We start from the raw sequence: 16,846 nt of genomic DNA on the forward strand, positions 1-16,846 counted from the left end.
CACAAGTGTTTTTGTATTATTCTCTCTTTTTCAGCATCTCTGGAACACTTCATAATTTTTAAATTTTAAAAAAAAAAATTGAACTTCTGACTAAAAACCAGTGAGAATCTCTAACTCTTCCCATTTGCAGGGCGTAAATCTCTACATCCCAAAGCACAAAATTTAAATATGAATGTTAGATTATCAGCTCAACTGTCAGTCTTAAATAGAATGGGGGAATAAATGCTTTCTTTAATGATTTGTGATGTACCCTAATAGAAACTAGAATTTTAATTTTTCTTACCTCCTCCCCCTCACCTGAAAGATCAATAGATTGGAAAAGGATACTGAGAAAGTTGTTTCTATTAATAAAAAATTTCACACAATAAAATGTAAGATTCTCCCTATAAAACAATTATTATCAAAATCTTTCTGTAACACTTTCAGAAAAGGGTTGGAAAATACTTAAAAGTTACACCTTCATTACAGAGGCTCCAGATATCATTCTTAGACAAAAAGGTCCACAACCCAAAGGTCTTAGAATTTTAAGTAAAAAAAAAAGGAAACTTTATCAGTGGCAGATTTTTTACTTCCACACCAAAACATCAAATAATTTGTTAATCATACCATTTGCCTGTATAAAAAAGCTTAAGATTATCTCTCTGAAGGCTCTGAGGAGGACTAAGGCAAGAAAGCATTAGTTTAAGAGAGCTCATTCCCTTGTTTTTATAAGGGACCCTGGAAAGAAGGGAAGAGAGTGTGACTAAGGAAGTGGCATTTCCCATTTTAGAGAAAGCCTCCAATAATACATGGCTAACTATCTGTAATGCAGTGGTCATCTGATTATGATTGAGATGAGTTACCAGGTCCAAGTCAAAATTCAGACATACCCAAGCTTATACAAAGTAAAAAAAAAAAAAGAAAGTGCAGTCCCACAAAAATGGTCATGGCTTTGCCCTTTTCGGTGGCAGGAGGAGTAAAGAAGGAGATGAAAATGGTTTGAGAATAAGAAGAAACTATGTGGAAACAAAATTTTGTAAAAAGAACAAACTACCTTTGAGATCAGCAAATTTTATTTACCCAATGTGATACTAACTTTTTGAACTTTCACTCTCCCCCACCCCCCATTTCTATAAACACTTTGTGCCATCTGTTTTTTCCCAAGACACATGGAGCTGGCATTCAGAAGGATTCTGTGAGGTATATTAACCATAAATTTCTCCCAAAACTGAAGTTTGAGAAAAACTGCAAATACAAACTAAATTGTGCTAAAGATCTTTCTGAAAAGGCCTCTTGGTATTCCTACTCTTCGTGTGATTTAATTTTAGAAGAAACTTCTTTAAGAGCAAAGATTGTTCATAGAACTGTGATTTTTTTTTTTTTTTTTTTTTTTGCAATGACATAGCATGGTGAAATGAACAGGATGGCTTCCCATCCTCAGATTCTTGATTTGCAGTTCCGAATATTCGTGGTATGCGATAACCCATACTCTCTCCCCACTCATCAGGATGACGTACTTTTCTACTTTCAGTAGGTTGAAGTGGAGGGTATGATTTAATGTTACTCTTACTCATGGTACCTAAAAGAAAAGCAAATAGTAGAGCAGCAGTTGGGTGACATAATTTTTAAAAAGAAGGGACAAACATCCACAAGGTTCTTTTCTTTCTCTCTGAAAAATGTAGAAGTATCTATTTCCATTTAATAGGGAATACTGATAGAAATGAAAATAAAGCATCTAGAAAAGGGAAGTGGATGAGAGAGAGGTCACATAGAAACAAAGGAGAGAGGGAGCCTGGGTGGCTCAGTGGGTTAAAGCCTCTGCCTTCAGCTCAGGTCATGATCCCAGGGTCCTGGGATCGAGCCCCACATCGAGAGAGGGAGCCTGGGTGGCTCAGTGGGTTAAAGCCTCTGCCTTCGGCTCAGGTCATGATCCCAGGGTCCTGGGATTGAGCCCCACATCGGGCTCTCTGCTCAGCGGGAAGCCTGCTTCCTCCTCTCTCTCTGCCTGCCTCTCTGCCTGCCTGTGATCTCTGTCTGTCAAATAAATGAACAAAATCTTTAAAAAAAAAAAACAAAAACAAAAACAAAGGAGAGGTTTCTCTGAGGAGGCTTGAGGCTTTTGAAAAGGACCATGGCAAGAAAGAATACCAACTTCATAAAACTCATTCCCTTACTTGTAAAAAGGGCCTGTAGATGTGAGTAGTGAAGAGGTACTTTATAGCAAAAGTGATTAAGTCACGGCTAAATAATCATAAGTAAGGTGGTCATCTAATGTCTTGCCAGGTTCAAGTCAAAACTCAGACACATCCAAATGTAGAGTTTTAAAAAAAGGGGGAGAGTCACTCAAAACCTGTTCCTTTATGTTTTTTGTGGGTTTTTTTTTGTTTTTTTTGTTTTTTTTTTTTTTTGGAAGGGGGAGATTACAGACAAAGAGATAAGAAATTGCATCAAGCGAGTCACTGAGTTTCTTCACTAACTCCTGCTTCTACTCATTATCTCCATCCTGGAATGTCAACATAAAACCTATAGAACTTTCCTTAACTTCCAGCTAAATAATGTCAAAGATCCTCAACTTAAGAACTTCTGACGTACAGGGGATACAAATAAAAATTTTAAGGTACACATAGGAATTTATATATCCCTCAAAACTGGCAATATACCTGGTTCCTGTGGAGAGTTCAAAAGTATAACCTTTGCTTAGAGATTAGAAAATTGAATTAGTCCAAGTTTCCTGAAGCTCTAAGGCAGCCGTAATGAGTTCTGGTGCAATGATTTGCTCTATTTGGTGTACCTCAGACTACACGGCTGCTAGTCTATGTACATTATAGATAGACTTCTCCGTATTTTTAAAAACATGCTTAAATGAAGTGGTCATTATCTTCCCCGTAGAAGTATTTTCTCTTGTCGACCCACCAACAAATCTAGAAACAGCTGTTCTCACACTAGAATGAAAACCACTTGTTGCATTATTCTGGATTTTGAAATGTCTATTTTTAACTATAACATAGTGGGATGATAAATAAATTCATCAGTAAGTAATAAAAAACATCGCTGTTAAATGTGTTATAGGAAATAGATATACCAACATAACCAAATGACTGACTTTAATAAGTGTATGTTTGGCACTTTAAAAAAGTCCTGAGATGCTTACTTTAATTTCGACTTGCTCTTCCATTTCTTTAGTTTTTATTGTAGTGTATTCCTTTTCAAGCCTAAGAAGAAAAAAAAATTAACGATATGTTTTTATTTAGTTACTAAATTATAAAATTTTAACCTATTTATTAATACAAAATATAATTCCAATAGGTACCCCCAACTTATAAATTGAGATACTTGATATTAGAAAAATAATCTGAATAATTACATGGATTCTTATTAAAAAACTATTTCACAAATAACAAAAATGAGAACCACACACAAATAAACTTTAGAAAGTAAAATATATAAGGCATTTAAGAACTGAGTATACAGATTCTACTTAGCCCTAAACTTATAAAAAGAACTATCATTCTTCCTCAGATTAAAATACAATGGTTAAAATCCACTTAAAAAAAAAAAGTACTAAAAATGGTATTAAAGTTATAATGGGGAGAAGAGGAACAATTCTTTTCTAAAGATTTTATTTATGAAAAAAAAAGATTTTATTTATGTATTTGAGAAAGTGAGACAGAACAAGTAGGAGGAGCAGCATAAGGAGAGGGAGAAGCAGGCTCCCCAATGAGCAGGGAGCTTAATGTGGGGCTTAATCCCAGGACCCTGAAATCATGACCTGGGTCAAAGGCAGGCATTTAACTGACTGAGCCACCCGGGTGTCCCGGAACAGCTCTTTCCAATAAAAGGATTCCTGAACATAGAAAGAATGAAGCAAATAAAAAATCACCATGAAAAAATAGTAATAATAAAAATAAATTAAATAAATTAAAAATCACCATTAGAATTCCTCCATAAGCAAGAAAACCCCCACAGGCAAGGAAAACCAATGGAAGCTAAAATTAGTAGGTAAAAAGTGTAAGCACAATCTTAAAATATCTCTCAAAATATTTAGATATTACCGAGGGAAAAACAGTAGATTTGTAATATAGTATCTTGACAACCTGAGCTAACTGATCAAGGTTAATACTACTAATAATACATGTTGATATCAAGCACCCCTTGTTAAGATGTACTGAGAAGGGTACCTCACCTCCATGATATCCTTCCCAAGAATGTATATCCTCAATCTAATCAAGAGAAATCATCAAACTCAAATCAGCAAACCCACTGACTGGCTCACTTCAGAAATATCAAGGTCATGAAAGATAAAACTGAAGAACTGAAGAACTGTCACTAACTATAGAAGAGTAAGAAATGACAAATGCAATGTACTACATTTATACTACTGTAAGTATAAAATTATCTTTACAAAAATTTATAGGCCATAGAAAAGTTATTCCCATCAAGTTATTTTTAGATCTTACTCTGGGCCAAAAATGTTAATAACAAGTTTAACTACTCCTAATACTAAAAACCTAGGCCCCCAAAACTTAGAGCTGTCAAAAATCAAATTCACCCTCAAAGGAGAAAAGCCTATTATTTACCATATATAAAATTTAACTCACAATAACTTTTTTTACTGTGATAAAATACACATAGCAAAATTTACCATCATAACCATTTTTAGCTATACAGTTCAGTAGTATTAAATACATTTATAATGTTGTATAGCCATCACCATCATGTGCATTGTTCTGGTTTTTTTCATCAACTGAAATTCTATACCCTTAAATAAGAAAAACCATTCCTCTCACCAGGTCCTGGCAACAACCATTTTACATTCTGTCTCTATAATTCTGACATTAAGTATATCATATATATGGAATCACACAGTATTTGTACCATTGTGAGTAGCTTATTTTACCCAGCTTAAAGTCCCCCAGGTTCATCTAAATTATACCTATGTTGAGCATCTTTTTATGTGCTTATTGTCATTGTATTTCTTCTTTGAAGAAACGTCTATTCAAGTCCTTTGTCAATTTTTGAATACACTTGTGTTTTTTGCTGCTGAGTTTTAGGAGTTCTCAGTACACTGTGAATATTAATCATTTATCCAATACATGCTTTGCGAGTATCTTCTCCCACTTTTGAGAGGGTCTTTGGATGTGCGAATTTTTTAAATTTTCACAAAATTCAATTTGTCTATTTTGTCTTTTGTTACTTGAACCTTTAGTGTCAAATCCAAAAAGTCTTTGTCAAATCTAATTCCAAGATTTTTGTCCAATGTTTTCATCTAAGAGTTTTACTGTTTTAGTTCTTACATTTAAATGTTTGATCCATTCTGACTTATATTGTGCATATGATATTTAAAAAGGGTCCAACTTTGGTTTTCTATATGTGAATATCCAGTTTTCCCAGCATCATTTGTTGAAGACAGACCTTTCCCTACTGAATGGTCTCAGCACCCTTGTCAAAAATCATCTTGGGAGATTTCTTGGGAGTGCTATTCTATTCCATTGGTCTAGATGTCTATCTTTATCCTAGTACCCTGTTTTGATTATGATAGCTTTATAGTAAGCTTGGAAATCAGGAAGTATGAGTCCTCCAGCTTTCTGGTTCTTTTTCAAGATGGTTTTAGCTATTTGAGTCCTTTCAGTTTACTAATGAAGTTTAGGATGGAGTTCTCTATTTTTGCAAAAAATATCATTTTAAGAGACTTCAGTTCACTCCATAGATCATATTGGGTAATACTGATGTGTTAACAATATTATATTGTCTTCTAATCAATGAACATAGAATATGCTTTTATTTATGTCTTCTTTAATATCTTTCAGAAATGTCTGCAGTTTTCATTGTATACATCTTTCACTTCCTTGGTTAATTCTCCATATTTTATTCTTTTTGATGCTATTGTAAATGGAATAGTTTTCTTAATTTCTTCTAGGTTAATCATTGTTAAGGTATAGAAATGCAACTAATTTTTTGTGGGTTGACTTTGTAACCTACTATTCGTTAGCTATTTTTTGTAGAAGGGTTTTTCTACAGAAAAGATCATGTTGTCTGTCAACTGAGATAATCTTAATTTTTCTTTTCCAATTTGGATTTTTATTTCTTTTCCTCTTTATTTCTTTTGCTACTTCCAGTACTACATTGAACAGAAATGGCAATTATCAGAATTCTGCATTTATCAAAAACAATCTGCAAATAAGTGGATGAGTACAGTTCAAATCCATGTGGTTCAAGGGTTAATATTCTTTTCCTTTGGGGCATACTTTTCTTTTTTTCCATATGCCTGTGATATTTGCTAAAAAACTAGACATTTGGGGGCGCCTGGGTGGCTCAGTGGGTTAAAGCTTCTGCCTTCAGCTCAGGTCATGATCCCAGGGTCCTGGATCACGCCCCCATTGGGCTCTCTGCTCAGCAGGGAGCCTGCTTCCCCCCTCCCCCTGCCTGCCTGCCTCTCTGCCTACTTGTGATCTCTGCCTGTCAAATAAATAAAATCTTAGAATAAAACAAACAAACTAAACATTTGAAACTAGTAATGTAGTAACTCGAAAAATCATTCTCCCCTCTCCTCAGAGCTCACTGTTTTTTGTTACTGATTTTGTCTTGTTGTTGATTGTTATAGGCTACATTTATGCTGAAGATGAACCTGATAGTTCAGGTTCTGAGCTGTAAACTGTCTCGAGACTTTTCTGAGACTTTCCCTGGGCATGCACAGTCACTTTCTCATTTCCCTCAAATACGCAGTTTTTTTGAATGTTCCAGTCTTTCCTGTCCATCTCCCAAAAGGGCAAATAAATAAATAAATAAAGGGAAGAGAAAGGATGATGTCTTTTAAATCTCTTGGCAGTTATGTCAGCTGGAGGAAGAGGGGACTTGCAACAATGGGGAGTGGTGCAACACCAATGGCTGCTCACTTCCTCGCACTTATGATCAGGAATAGCACAGCAATCACTGATCAGAGCACACAGATCCCTGATATCTACAAGACAAGGACATTTTTGCCCACCCTGTTTCCCACAACTGCATGAAGGTTGCTCAAGAAATACTAGCACAGTTGCCTATCATGAGGCTGAAGGGTAGCGGATAGTGCTAAGGGGTGCTAATGTGCTAAGAGTTAAAACTGACCAAATTAACCACAATTCCCCATCGGAGGCTTCCTCTAAAAGTTCAAAGGTTTATAGTAAGCCCCAGGGTTCCAAAACAGTCCCATCAGATTCTGCTACTGCAACTGTTTTTTTGGTGGGAGACAGATTCCTGGTGCCCTCTACTCCATCTTCCCACAATCTTCCCTCAAATCTGACTTTTTTTTTTTCAATTTATTTATTTTCAGAAAAACATTATTCATTATTTTTTCACCACACCCAGTGCTCCATGCAAGCCGTGCCCTCTATAATACCCACCACCTGGTACCCCAACCTCCCACCCCCCCACCACTTCAAACCCCTCAGATTGTTTTTCAGAGTCCATAGTCTCTCATGGTTCACCGCCAAATGCAAGTTGTTATGCCCATTTGGAGGCTAAGAAAGATTGAGAAACTTGCCTAAGGTCACACCCTTGACTGCTGTACTACTCTGTCTCTTACTTTAGTATACCTACAAGGATAGCACATCCTAAAAAGTTTATAGAAGACTCTAAAGAGGTACAAAATGTTTTGAACAATGGCTACACTGCTGGAAGTTTACAGTCTTCACTAGTGCCTACTTTGAAGTGAATATTTTGTTATGTGTACGTGATAAATGTTATCATTACTCACTCATACGCCTAAAACAAAATACTAGAAATCATCATTTAATCCTTGCTTTCCAATTCAGTCACCAACCACATTCAACTTCCTTAACAATGCTCTAAAATATATTATTCCTCCTTCAACTGCACTGATAGAGGTTTTTTTGAGAAGTTTTACACCTACAAAATAAGTAAAAAGAGTACAGAGTTCCCATATACCTTGTCCCCAGTTTCTCCTATGTTTAACATTTTACATTAGTATAGTACATTTGTTAACAATTAATAAACTAATATTGATACACTGTTAACTGAAGTCCATACTAAATTCATATCTCTACATTTTTGTCTAATGTCCTTTTCCTATTCTAGGGTTCCATCCAGGGAATCACATTACATTAAGTTGCCATGTCTTCTTAGGCTCCTCTTGGCTGTGATAATTTCTAAGACTTTCCAGGTTTTTGATGACCTTGATTGTTTGAGGAGTACTGATCAGGTATTTTGAAGAATATTCCTCAGTTGGGATTTCTCTTATGTTTGTTTGTGACTGTATTGAGGTTATGGGTTTGGAGGAAGACCACAGAAGTCAGTCCCATTTTCAGTCCCATTTTCATTTGATCATTTGTATCAAGGGTAAAAATTATCACCAGGATATATCACTATTGATATATTGACCTTGACCAGTGGGCCAAGGTGTGCTTATAAGGTTTCTACAAAGTGACTTCAAAGAGCTACACCATTCTTTTATTGGCAGCATTTTTAGGTCTTCATTATACCTTGCCTTAATTACCAGAGGATACTCATAATTGTTCTCTCTGCTGTCAGTTTCATAATTCAGTCTTTTCTGCACACTATTGCCAGGATGACATTTTTACAATGTTGATTTGGATCATGCCACTCCCAGAGGCCAACTGCTTCAGTATCTATCCATTATCTTCAGGCTGCATTTTAAAGGCTTACTAAAAGAAATCAAGGCTCTTTGGAGAAATGATTTGCCCCTGTGCAAAAGCAGGTAAGGCATAAGATGATCCTACAGCTTTTTGTTATCTTAAAATAAGGAAATTCTCAAAGAATCATGGGGACATGTCAAAAGGACAAAACAGTCAGCTTGAAAGGACTCCTACTGGACAAAGCAGGGACAACTGGAAAGTAATGAATTATAATTCACCAAATAAAAAAAGAGCCTACAAATTCACACTTATATAAATAAATGAATAAATATATTAGCAAAAAGGAAAAGCTCTTCCTTACAGTAGAATACCAATTAATAAAGAAGGAATGAGACAGTGAGAAAATCATAAGTGGATGTAAATCTGGTGAGGGAAGGTGTGGTAAGGAACAAGATATTATATAATCTCAAAGCATCTGGAAACTAACAATAATAGACAAAGTAATAACGTTACAGTAGTTAAGCATGGCAGACATCACCTTATTAACCCAGTGATTATAGAGATATCATCATCAATTCCGAGATTAACCAGCGGTACATAAATACTGCATGGTTAATTGAGAAGATTCATCATTGGTGTACCTGCCAAAAATGTACAACCTAAATCTACTCACGAGGCAATGTCAGAAAAACCCAAACTACAGGATCTTCCACAAAAATAACTAGCTTATACTCTTCAAATATATCAAGACATACAAGAAGAGTGGAGGGAGTACTTGAGATTAAAGGAGATTGATCTGACACAATTAATGCAATACATGATCCTGGAGTACTTAAAGTGGATCCAAAACCCAGGAGGTGAGGGGTAGGGAGTGGACAAAGAGAGGATTCTGCGGGGGTCTGAAAGTAGATGAAGTAAATGACAAAATATTAATGTTGAATCACTATACTGCATACCTGGAATTAACACTATGTGTTAACTATATCAGAATTAAAACTTTAGGGGCGCCTGGGTGGCTCAGTGGGTTAAGCCGCTGCCTTCGGCTCAGGTCGTGATCTCAGGGTCCTGGGATCGAGTCCTGCATCGGGCTCTCTGCTCAGCAGGGAGCCTGCTTCCTCCTCTCTCTCTCTGCTTGCCTCTCTGCCTACTTGTGATCTCTGTCAAATAAATAAATAAAATCTTAAAAAAAAAAAAAAGATGACTATTAACTGTTTAATCTGATGATATATGGATATTTATGGATATTTATTATTCCAGTGTCTCTCTGTATATTTAAAAAATGTCCCGAATGGAAAAAAAAAATAGCAGATGGAATATGATGTGGAGCTAATGAGTAAACTATTCTTTCCTTCACAACTGAATTTCATAAAAGAAGAATGAAATGCTCTGTTGAGGTAGGTTTTATTTTGTTGTTTTTAAGTCAGAACTCAAAAATACTTTTGTACACTGAAGAAATTGAAACAGAGAGAAGGGATGAAGATAGAAGTAGAAACAGCTAGTATAGGAAAGACCTGCAAGAGATGGAAATAACATCCTGAATTAACCCTGTAAAGGCATAGATATACTGTATTCTAAAAAGGGAAAAAAAGAAATATGGCTAACTCTGTAAGCTGGAAGTCATAGGAGAAGTTCAGAGTGCTTGAAAAATGATGGCTGATGAATTAAGAAGCAAAATAACAAAAAAATAAAAATTTTAAAAAATAACCTGTCGAAGAGTTAGATAGGGCAAAATGGGACAGAATCTGGGAAAAATGACAAAGTTTAAAATAATCACCATAGGGAATGGGAGAATTAACCAAGGTCAATAAAAATATACATGAAGTGGCAATGGAGAGAGAACTTAATGCCAGCAATATGTTTATGCAATTTTCTCCAACACCTGGCTACATGAACACAGGGTGCAAGACATCAGACAAGGTATACTTATTTGGATCAGAGGAAGGCTATTTAACACCAGAGTAGCAATCATAAACTGGAACAGAGACATTGTATGAGAATGAAAGTGAAAGAACTAGAGAGTCATAAGTTTGAAAAGTAAATAGAATAACTAAAATTTCAGAAATGGGATTATACTGGTGATAAATAAAATCCAAAAGGAAAATCAGTTATGTTGTTCTCTGTACCTGAAGTGAAGTAAATTCTTTTTTTGGCTAGTGTGATTTAAATGTGGTTTTACCAAGAGCTGGAAGTTGACATGGCTCCTAAAAGTTTTATCAATTATAGAACAGAATTGCTTTTTGGTCAATAATGTCTCAAAATCATAGTGTAATGTAATTTTAAAAGTTCAAAAGTAATTCATTAATAATAGTGAAAGCCCATAAATTGGCTTGCTTTTGCAAATTAGAACTAATTTTATTTATTTATTTTTAAGATTCTATTTATTTATTTGAAAGAGAGATAGAAAGCAAGCACAAGTCGGGAGGAGGATCAGAGGGAGAAGCAAACTCCCTGCTGAGCAGAGAGCCTGATGCAGGGCACAACCCCAGGACCCCAAGATCAGGAGCTGAGCCAGAGGCAGACGCTTAACCTCAGACTGAGCCACCCAGGTCCTGCTAGAGCTAATTTTAATAACATAATTATCACTCATATTCTAATATACTTCCTTGGGTAGGAACATCCAAGGGGATATGTGTTATACTTGAATGGAATTTTATGTTACAGCAGTGAAGATATTGAGAAATGTTAGCATATAGTATTGCTATCATTTTAAATTATCTTGTACCACAGAAAGTATTGTCAGGAATGGTAATTATGACCTCTGGCTAAGATTTGTTTAAATACTGGAAACTGGAGGAACAAGAGCTGTCATTCTCTTTTTTTTTTTTTTTTTAAATTTTATTTATTTATTTGACAGAGAGAGATCACAAGCAGACAGACAGGCAGGCAGAGAGAGGGAGAGGAGGAAGCAGGCTGCCTGCAGAGCAGAGAGCCCGATGCGGGACTCGATCCCAGGACCCTGAGATCATGACCCGAGCCGAAGGCAGCGGCTTAACCCACTGAGCCACCCAGGCGCCCAAGAGCTGTCTTCTTAATACCTTTATCACATTTCAAAAAATTAATCTTTGGGAGCCAAGACTGGTTACCTTGAACTTCCATTAAATATGTATCAAGAAAAGTTTCATTAGAAAATAATACACAGGGGCACCTGGGTGGCTCAGTGGGTTAAAGCCTCTGCCTTCATGGTCCCAGGGTCCTGGGATGGAGCCCCACATCGGGCTCTCGGCTTAGTGGGAAGCCTGATTCCTCCTTTCTCTCTGCCTGCCTCTCTGCCTACTTGTGATCTCTGTCAAATAAATAAATAAAATCTTTTAAAAAAGAAAAGAAAATAATACACAATAAAATAAAAACTTAAACTTTCAATCTATGCCTCATGCCCATCTTGTTGGTTAGGCTAATCCTGAACTTAAGTGACACTCTGGGGCTGAGCAGAAAAGAATGTCAGTGAAGTTGGATCACACCAGAGAAGTGGTTTTCAAAATAACAGCACAATCACAGCTATACATTTACCAGGTGCCTAATTCCAGTCAATGTAGAATGGGAAAGGGAAGTTTCACAGGTAATACATAATGGTCCCAAGCACTACTACTAAGAGACGTATGAAATACCAACATTAAATTTATGTTATATTGAAACCAGTACCACCAAATAAAGTTCTACTGTTCTATAAACTGAGGCAGAATACTGCACTTATCACTGGACTATTTTGATACTTCTCTTTATTCTCCTATATGCTTCAACAAATAACTATGACTAAACACCAGAATTACAAAATACTTACTTTTTCATTTTTTTTGAGTTATATTTGACTTGGTAAGCTGCCTGGATTAATTTGTCTGGACCACCATCAAACTGATGTGGAATGACCTTCTGAAAGTGCTAATAAAACACAATCAAAGAGAAGTACAAGAACCACTTAGTGTTTTAGTTATTTATTATTAACTATAAACTTATTTATATAACCATAAATTTATATAAATACATTTACACAAATACATAAAGTTACTTATATAATTATAAAATTAATTATTATTAACTAATTAACAGTAAAATCTGAAACACTCAAGGAATCATGAACTGACCTACCTGTAACATCCCTTCCATGTCAAGCTGCATCAGTTCTGCCTGATTCATCTGAAGAAGTGCTAATCCTACTCGAAACACTATTTCTAAACCCTGTAGAAACACATTTTTATAAAACCAAATTTATTTTACTCTTCCATTGACAAAAACTAATCATTCAAAAGAATACTAAGGTAAACATTTAGGGATCTTACTAGAAACTGGCAAACTTTTTTTGTAAAGAGTCAGATAGCAAATATTAAAGGCTTTGTGGATTATGTGGTTACTGTCATTAAACATCCAACTAAGACCAGAAGCAGATACAGATAACACAACAAATCAGCATGGCTATGTTCCAGGAAAACTACAAAAATAAGTGAAAGGACAGATTTGGTACCTGAACCAGATGGTCAGTACGCAAATCACAGTTTGCTGGCTCCAAAGTAAATTTTTTTTTTTTAAAGATTTTATTTATTTATTTGACAAGTAGGCAGAGAGGCAGGCAGAGAGAGAGGAGGAAGCAGGCTCCCTGCTGAGCAGAGAGCCCGATGCGGGACACGATCCCAGGACCCTGAGATCATGACCTGAGCCGAAGGCAGAGGCTTAACCCACTGAGCCACCCAGGCGCCCCGGCTCCAAAGTAAGTTAACTAGGTAATATAAACTAATCCTTCCAAGATGTAAATAACAAAATTAACAGTAGGTTTGATTAAGATGTTCTATTTATGTATTTACTTATTTATTTTTAAGTAAGCTCTACAACCCTGAGATCAAGAGTCACATGCTCTCCTGGCTGAGCCAGCCAGCCATTATTAGTAATAATTAATAACACTTTCAAATGCTATCTACCGTTTGTCACCTAACCTTACTTGCCTACCTTCTCATCCAAAATACAGAATAAAAGACAAAGGATGATCACAACATGACAATGACAATTAATAGGACTACCTGAAATATAATTAAGTAGAAGAAATTTAATTATATTCCATACTTCTTGCTCTTTTGGTAACAGATGCAGAGCAATAATATTAGCTGTAAGGCAAATTTTACTTTTCACTAATTCTCACTGAATCAATCAGGAGGTGATACAGATGTTTAAGAGTGTAGGCTCCAGGGATGCCTGGGTGGCTTAGTGGGTTAAGGCCTCTGCAGAGGTGCTCAGGTCATGATCTCAGGGTCCTGGGATCAACCCCCGCATTGGGCTCTCTGCTTGGAGGGGAGCCTGCTTCCCTTCCTCTCTCTCTGCCTTCCTCTCTGCCTACTTGTGATCTCTGTCTGTCAAAAAAAAAAAAAAAAAAGAGTGTAGGCTCCAGGTTTTGACTGCCTGTATCTGAACAATGGTTACTACACTATTTACGTGCTGTGTGTCCACAGACAAGCTACTCAACCTTCCTCTAAGTATTAGCTTCCTCATTTTTTTCTATTAAATGTACTAACAGTCCTTGATAGTGTTGTTACAGGTTTAAAGGAGAATATCCAGTAAGTAGTTTAGTATGGAACACATGGATTTCCTTTATTGCTCTCCTCACTGCCCTGCACTAATGATTAACCCAATGATTCCTTTGCTCAGCCTAACCATTAGCTTACCTCAGACATAAAGATATCAAATATCCTTGTTGCAATTGGTAATGGAAAAGTCGTAAGAAAGATTGTTAGAAACCAGGATGATGCATACATTGAGGTATGAAAACTCTGAGACTGAAAATGCACAAAGAGCTCTGAAAGATGCTCCTAAAGAGAAGAAAAGAATTAATTAAAACACAGTAAAATTGACCATTTTAAACCAGATTACTCTGTGTACACTAGATAAGCCTATACCAAACACGAAGATCAGGCATCACTTGGAAAAGTTAAGATGCAGAAATTGATACATTCAGGATGATGGTTAGTATCAGGGGAAGGGAAGGGGAGTTAGAACTTAGTCTGTACCTGTAACATTAATAAAAATAACTAAACAAGTAAATAAAACTTTTAAGTTTTATTTGTTTGACTTATATTTATATTTAAGTTATATTTGTTTGATCATGTTGGTAAGAACATAGGTGTCTGATATTTTCAATACTTTTCTATAAACTATAATTATTCCAAAAAAATTTTTAAAGGAAAGAAATGCTATGCTCAAATACTTTCAGGTACTATCTACTTACCTTTGATTACCTATCCTTACCCTCCTACCCTCTCACCTAAGATACTGATGCTTCCTCAATTCTAGAAATTCAAAACAAAAATGACACATTAACTGAAGATAAACCAAGAGAGATTAAGGTTGGTTAAAAACAAGCCTACATGGCTTGGGTTATGTTGGCAAGCCTACATTGCCTGGGTGGCTCAGGTCAGGTCTGAACTCCCGCTCCCACAATGAGCTCCCTGCTGAGCAGGGAGTCTGCTTCTCCCTTTCCCTCTACTCCTCCCCACTCCTCATGCGCACTCGCGTGCTTAGATAAATAAATAAAATCTTTTTTTAAAAATCCTACCATTTCAGAAAGAAAAATTTAACTAAGAATCATCTCAAGACCTACTTTGTCATTTTCTTTAAAATGTGCCAACATTTTTCATATCCCTTTTTTCCCCCCGACAAACACGGAAGTAAGGATTTTGAAATTCTTATAGGTAAGGCTCCCCAGGGAAAGGAGACTTGTAAAATGTAAAAAGCTCTTATGTCAGCTGAATCATTAACCCAAATTCTTAAAGTTCTGCTTATCTAACTGAAATTTAAGTAAATGAAAATATTTATACCATTATATTACCAGATAATACAGTAAGCTAATTTATACAATATATATGTATTAGTTAATAATAATATATATCTTAGTCTACTATATATATGTAAATTAACTCCAGAAAGGCAAAATATTCCAAAAATATTTTTCACTTGATTTTGATTCCTCTCCTCCTGTTCTATACACCATCACACAGTCACTAAACTCTCAGTCTTAAACTAGCAACATAAAAGCCTTATTTTAAGAAAAGATTACAGGCTAGCAAAAGAGTGAGATAAAAGGGGAAAGGCAGGAGAAATGACTAAAAGAACCAGACAGACAAGTCTCAAAGGAAATTAAGGGATGTCAGTGTCATGTCATGAGCTCCTACGACAGCACAGTCTACATAACAATAGAATACAATAGGGCATAAAAAGGAAATTCATGCATTTAGGCAATGTGGTTTTGATAGATTTGGCACAAATGCTTAAAGTCTGAATATGAAAACTGCAGTCAAGTTCCAGACTGTGATCTACTTGCAAACAGCATCTAACTGGAAAGTAGACCTATTGTGTTAACCAATCAACAAACGATCACACGATTAAAACACTAATTTTTCAATTGCTATAATGCTTTTAACATTAAATTTGCTTAGTTGTCACTCAAACCAAGATGATGCAAATATAAAGGCAATATGTCTTTTTGTTAACACTACAATTTTACCTGTATCATGCATTCAAACTGGTACATACAAAGCCCCAATTCTGCCATACTTGGTTTAAAAAGTTCACGAAGTCTATAATCTTGCATTAATTTAACAAATACACAGAAAGCTTCTTCTTCTGGCATCTACATTAGGAGGGGGAAAAAAGGCAAACAGGTTAATGTTCTGTGATACACAAATAAGCTAAATTCTACTTAAACTAAGTACCCCTCATCTTTACATAAACACTGTTTTCAGTATCCATGTGATACAATGTTAAGAACAATGAAGGAGAAACCAAAAGGTTCTAATTTCCCATTCTTAGAATGAGAAGTCAAACAAATCTTATATCCTGTGAGACTAACTGCCTCACTTGCCCAACTCATGAATTCAATCAACCAATATTCATTTAGAGCCAGATACTTCTGTTGTTCTGGGTACAGACCAGTGAACAAAATAAACACTTTACCCTCATGGAACTTGAACATCCTACCGGGGGTAGAGAGACAATACATGTAATAAATCAATTAATATGTAAGCCAGACGGTTTTGAGTGCTACAGAAATAAAACAGAGTAGGGTAACAGGAAATGCTGGAAAATACACTGCTACTTATGTAGGCAGATTAAGAAAAGCCCCTTGATAAGAAAGCACTTGAACAGAATAATGAAGAAATAAGGGAGCAACTGAGGAAAGAGGGAGCAACTAAGGAAAGAACAGTGCTGGGAGAATGAATAACACAAGACCTTGAAGTAGAATCACAATTGGCATGTTCAAGGAACAGCAAATAGGAGACTACTAATTAGGAGGAATTCTA

The 16,846-nt window shown here is 35.9% G+C and overlaps 1 protein-coding gene across 6 annotated transcripts in view; it reads right to left on the reverse strand.

Annotated features, from left to right (window-relative positions):
• EVI5 (ecotropic viral integration site 5) overlaps positions 1–16,846 on the reverse strand; it is a 202,971-nt gene that overhangs the window by 122,430 nt on the left and 63,695 nt on the right. For all 6 annotated transcript variants that reach the window (XM_044238685.1, XM_044238684.1, XM_044238686.1 and 3 more), the window contains 5 exons: positions 16,051–16,176; positions 14,216–14,359; positions 12,654–12,743; positions 12,349–12,446; positions 3,131–3,191 (listed from right to left, as the gene is read on the reverse strand). In XM_044238685.1, the coding sequence (XP_044094620.1) occupies positions 3,131–3,191; positions 12,349–12,446; positions 12,654–12,743; positions 14,216–14,359; positions 16,051–16,176 (519 nt within the window). The remainder of the gene's footprint in view (positions 1–3,130; positions 3,192–12,348; positions 12,447–12,653; positions 12,744–14,215; positions 14,360–16,050; positions 16,177–16,846) is intronic.

Source organism: Neovison vison, chromosome 2 (assembly GCF_020171115.1).
Source record: "Neovison vison isolate M4711 chromosome 2, ASM_NN_V1, whole genome shotgun sequence".
Lineage (NCBI taxonomy): Eukaryota > Metazoa > Chordata > Mammalia > Carnivora > Mustelidae > Neogale > Neogale vison.